At 52.5% G+C, this 5578-nt stretch overlaps 1 protein-coding gene across 1 annotated transcript in view; it reads left to right on the forward strand.

Annotated features, from left to right (window-relative positions):
• Positions 1-302: 302 nt before the first annotated feature.
• Positions 303-5578, forward strand: part of LOC104385101 (chromosome unknown open reading frame, human C2orf82) — a 9492-nt gene continuing 4216 nt past the window's right edge. The window contains exons 1-2 of the mRNA XM_009993508.1: positions 303-375; positions 1743-1776. Coding sequence (XP_009991810.1) covers positions 303-375; positions 1743-1776 — 107 coding nt within the window. The remainder of the gene's footprint in view (positions 376-1742; positions 1777-5578) is intronic.

A 5578-nucleotide genomic window follows, 5' to 3' on the forward strand; every position in this document is an offset into this window, starting at 1 on the left:
CAACTGCTGGTGTGTGCCGGCCTGGCAGGGCAAGGGCTGCCTAACGGCTCGGCTGCCTGTGGGCTTCTAGGCACAGGTTGGGGAGGGTGGAGCTGCCTTCGGGAGGAGCTGCGCTCTGCGAGTCAGACCTAAGAGGCTCTGCTGGGCTTTGCACTCTCTCCATCCACTTGCTCTTGGGAGGGAAAGTTTTTATTTTTCTATCTGACTGGAGAAAGTTTTTATTATACCAGTGGCATTTCCAAGCTGTTTCATACTTTGAAGAGTTTTAAGAGTTCCTGCTCACACTCCTCCTGAGGGAAGCCATGCCCTTCCACACAGTCCTGCGCCTGGTCCTGCTGATGCTGTGCACCATCCTGGTCCCTGCTGTGCTGGCAGGTAAGAAGCTTGTTTGCATTTAAAGCCCAAAAGCATGGGACATCCTTTACTAACCTGTCCCTCTCTCCTGTTTCCTCATGTACCTCCTCTCCCTCCCCTAAAAACATCCATAAGTATCTATTGAATTAGAACTGAATAGTGGAAACGAGCTTTTGAATCAGCGACCAGTGGTCAGACTGTATTTTCCATCCTGAGACTTTTCCTGTTGGGGGAAAATGGGGAAAGTTCCTTGCTGTTTCTCCCTGGCTGAAAAACCAGAGCCTTGGTGAGTACTAGTGGCAGCAGATGTAGCCAGGTCAGGCAGCAGGAGCTGAGCTGCTCTCAGCAGCTGGTGGGAGATCTCCTGGTCAGGAGATGTTACAGTCATAAAAAGAAACCTTTTTCTCTCACTAACACGTGTGCCAGTTTCTGGTCCTTTCTATGCTTTCTGCTACAGCAGAGCACTTCACAGCTGCTCTAAGTAGAAAGAAGAAAGTGTCTATGAAAATGTTGAGCTCAGTCAAAAGCTGAGGTGTACGTCTAACCTCCTGGAGCTTCTGTCCAGGGCTGGACGGCAGCACCGGGAGGGGCCGTGGCTGCGCTTGGTGAGGGCAGAGGTGAGTGAGACCTGCCCTGAGCAGCCTGGGCTTTTCTCCAGGTGTTGGTCCCTTCAGCCAGACCTGCTCCTGCCCTCAGCTTAGGTCTGTGGGCTCAGGGGTCCCACTGCTTGCCTGCTTGGGATGGGTTTTACAAGTGGGGGAGAACCCTAGACCCACTCCGTGGATGGGTTCTGAGCGAGGGGCTGGAAGCTCCTCTGGGAGCTGCTGCCCTCCAAGCTCCTCCTGCAAGCACGGGCAGGGAAGGGACAGCTCAGGCCAAGGGAACAGGCAAGAGCTCCGCGCTTGTTTTCCTACATTCTTGTCCTTCCTTCCAAGACCTGGAGCAAGGCTGCATTGCAATTCCTTCCCAGTTTGTTCTAAGCATCTTGCCTAGCAGGGAGGTCCTGCCCAGCCTTCTAGCAAATGGAATAATTTCCTTTTAAAGGAGCTTTCATACAGGTAGGGGAATTTAGTGCTGCACCTGGCTGGAACACCTGTAGATGCAACAACAGAATTACTGTAGCTGGTATTTCCCCCAAAGATTCCCTTGTTGTAGGACACCTTGCTGGGAAGTCTTTAAAGTAACTTAAGAAATGAAGGGAGACTCCAAGGAGTTTGTCCTTCTCTGCTGCCTCAAAGCAGGGCATGAGTGAACCAGCCATGGTTCCTGATTTTCTGCTACATGAGGAGTGGGGAGGAACCTCCTCCCAGTACAGGGACTTTTAGTGCCCAGTGGAATTTTTGCAGCTTTTCACCCCATTAGAAAAGGAAATTTCCTGCCTTGTGTAGACAAAGAAGGGAAGGGCCCACAGCCATCCCTCTGGTCTCTGTGAGCAGACATGCAGCCCTGCCTCTCTGCACACAAGTTTACTGAACACTCGGGAGCGCGGCTCCAGGCGCACAGGCTGCCCTTTGTGCTGCCCATGAAGGCCCCTTTCATCCCTGCCCTGGCCCTGAGCCTGCCCTGGCTACCTGGGGATGGGCAGCCCCTTGCTGGCCCCACAGCTTACCCAGCCTCTGCCCTCCTGCCTCGGACTCCCCAGAGCAGAGTCCCCTCTGTGGGCAGAAGCAGAGGCTGCCTTAGATGGGGATGCAGGTGATGCCAGCCATGCAGAATGAATCCTCCCTTCCTTGCTGGATTTGATTGAGTCCCAGTGGTGACTCCAAGCTGCTGAGTACCACAAGCCCTGGGTAAGTGTTCAGGACTTCAAGACATGAAGGATCCTGCTGGCAGCTGAGGTTTGCACCTGAGTGTAGCAGTCAGAACACTTTTGGGGTGCTGGTGGGCCCTGTAACTTGATCTGGCTCCTTGCCCACCCTGTCTGGTTTCCTGGACACTGTGGTCAGGGCTCTGTGGCCAGGGAAAGTGTGAATTTCTGCTCTGAGTTACTGAGCTCTTTCCAATATCCCCTTTGTCCAAGATAGGGAAAACAAGTGGCTGAGTCTGTGACCCTCTTTGTGCACATCATCTGGGTGCAACAGGAGCCAGAGCTGGTTCAAGGACTTTCTGCACACCCAAATCTTCTCCACTTCAGCCTTCTCCAAACCCAGGTGACACATGGGCCTAGAGCACAGGAAGATTGTGAAGAGCTGACTTTTTTCTTTTCCTGTAATGGATTCAGACCTGCAGGTGAAGGGGAAGTTAGTAAAAAGCCTTTGCAAGGCCTTGGCTTCTGTATCCCATAGATATTTGGTATCTCAACTCTGATGTGGCCTCATCAATTTCCTCATCTTCAGCTGATGTGGAAATACAGTGTGGCACATGAGAAGGGCTACAGGAGAAAACACAGCAGAGCAGGAGATGTACTAAAGGAAAATGTACGGAAGACCCTGTTCAAGGACATCTTCCTGTAGCACCTTGTGTGTCTTCATTCTCAACAACAGGAGGATAAAAGATTATTAGGAATTCTTTGAAGTTCAAGTACTAGAATGTGAGAAGTAGTAAGCAGGTTTTGTCAGGCACGTTTCTTAAAGATGTGGCAGTTCAGTGGGTCTGTCCAGATATACAAGTCTTTGGAGACTATTACTCCACCTGGCCCTGCACCAGCACTGCTGCTCAGAGACTGACACTGGTATTGGCTCCCAACCGAGCCTGCTGTGTTGGAGGTAGAGGGTGAGGATGATGAGGTGCTGAAACCAGCTTGTACAAGGAAGAGTACTGGTGAGTGATCTCAAGGGAGAAAGTTAGATGGCCACATCTGCCTGCCTTGAGGTCTTGCAGTCTGCCTGGTTCTGATTGGTTGGGGATATCTTGAAGAATCCTTCAGATTTTATTTGCTTCCTCAAGAGACAGCACTGACAGAGACTCTTCCAGTCTTACCTTTTGGCCACCAGGTAGCTGTGGCACTGGCTGCCCCATGGCTGTGCTGGCAGCTCACCCCTCCTCCTCCCTGAGCATGGAAATAGCAGTTTTGTCAGGTTGCCTTTGGATCATCCCTTCTGGATTTCACTGCAGCCCACATAGCTGGAGGCCAACTGGGTCCCTGCATCATTTAGAAACTCAAGGGGTGTTTCTTTATGTAGCGTGGTCACTTTGATACATTTATTCCCTTTTCCTGGCCTCAGTTGTAGGGAAGAAGACACAGTGCAGGATAGAGGTAAGATGGGTCCTACAGCTGCTGCCAGCATGGCCCTCACCCAGATGTTAAACATCTGTTCTTGTGATGGATGAGGTGCTTTCAGCCCTTTTTTTTTAGATGTTTATTTCTACAAAGTTCTTGGGTACAGAGGGAAATGGCACTACCTTGCCCTTGGTGCTTGGTTTCCAGCCCTCCACTGCACATGCCCCCACACACTTGGGATTGCAACCTCTTTGGGATTTTTGCACAAGAAAAATTGCTGTGCCCTGCTCCAGGGCCCTGGAGGCCCCTGTGGCTTGTCCTCTCCCTGTGAAAGGCCACCAGCTCTGGAGCTGTCACTTGGAGACACTGGTTCAGGCACACAGGCTGTGTCCTCCTGGCACTCAGCACATTCCTGTGCTGCTGCTCCTCTGGGTGGGATTGAGGGGCTGGTCTCCTGCTCATGTGCAGGGAAACTGAGCCCATGAGGGAGAGGGACTTGCAGTGGTGACACAAAATTTCACCAGCTGAGCACAGAACTGAACCTCCTGAATCAGGTCCCACGCTTAGACTTGGAACCTGTCAGAGCGTGTCCAACAGGCAACTGGAAGAGGCCTCATCCCTAACTTGTAAGACCTTATAGTCTGTGTTGTTTTAGGCCCCTAACACAAGCTCTGTCCTTTCCCCAGGCCTTTCCTGCCTTTCCTACCTTTCCCAGAGGACCAGACTGGGAGTGTGGCATCTCATGCTGCTCTGGGAGAGACCTGCTGCTCCCCGGGGCTGTTGGGGAGTTGGGGCTTCAGGAGTGGCAGGTGTCACTGTTGGTTCTTAGAGAAATCTGGGTGTGTGGGGATTGTGGCTGGTTGGGCTTCTCAAACAGGCAGGCATGGAGACAGGTGAGGGCATTGGCCTGTTGGTTTAGGGGGGAAAATCAAAGGCAAGTCTTGGGAGGAAAAGCCCTGGTTGCAAACAGGTGCTGTCCCAGCCTGCAGGGGTTGGCTGCAGACAGACCTGCCTGCTGGTGGCCTTCTCTGGGGATGGTGCTTGTGTTTGGTTCTGTGAACCGCCCTGTGTCCTTGCTGCAGGGCTCTCAGCACCTGCTCTAGGAGCAGAAGGTGCAGGAACCAGAGAGGAGCCCCAGCAGCAAGACCTGCTTCTGGGTGATCTTCAGAGGCAGGTCTTCCACTTCTGCGCACGTGCGGCTCTGCTGCTGCTCCTGAGCTGCCCTTGGGTCAGGGAGGCACCAGGCCCTGCTGGAGGCAGTTGTGGTGCCCTTGGTTGGAGTGTCTTTAAGGTGAAACCACAAGAGCTCGGGGAAGCAGGCACGTGTTCAGCACACTCAGCCCTTTCTGTAAGGGTGAACTGAAAGCATCTGCCAAACAGCTGAGGGGAGCAACCAAAATGCGTACTCAGAAGCCAGCCAGGGCTCTATCCAGGTCTTAAAGATTGCCAAGATCATGAACAAATCAGACCATTTCTTGGTTACTTTACTATCAAAAATATGCTCTGTGTCCTGCTTAAAGAGAGCTACAGTCAGGTTTTTTTCAGGAATTAGAGGCACTGGGAACAGGAGAAACTTTCTGGAACCTGTAGGTCTGGTTAGAGAAAGAGCTTTGGTGGGAAGGGGCAGCACTTCCTCTTCATCCCTTTGAGAATGGGGAGTTGGGAAGACCCTGTCCAGGTTCTACAGGCTCCCTGGCCAGTGCCTGCAGATCTTAGAGAGGATCTGAGCTAACACCTCTTCCTCCACAGACAGACACAAGGGCACATCCACTTTCAGCTTTGGAGAGAAAAGCATTCCTGGGAAATGCAGCAACAACCTCCTCCCAGCACGGGGTTCTTCTCCCAGCTGGGGAGGGATGTGGTGCTGGTGCTGGCCCTGGTGGTGCTGACACAGGAAGGTCAAGGCTGGAGGGCAGCTCTCTTGTGTGGAGCTTCTCTGCTCGCCAAAGCAGCCCAGAACTGGGGCTTCAAAAGCTTTTTGTACACTTGGTCTGAGCCTAAACCAACAGCTTCCTGATGCCACCAGTGCTAACTAAATTCCTCAGCTCTGCTGGGCTCTTTCCC

The sequence above is a fragment of the Chaetura pelagica genome, unplaced genomic scaffold (assembly GCF_000747805.2).
Source record: "Chaetura pelagica isolate M959 unplaced genomic scaffold, ChaPel_1.0 scaffold192, whole genome shotgun sequence".
Taxonomy (NCBI): domain Eukaryota; kingdom Metazoa; phylum Chordata; class Aves; order Apodiformes; family Apodidae; genus Chaetura; species Chaetura pelagica.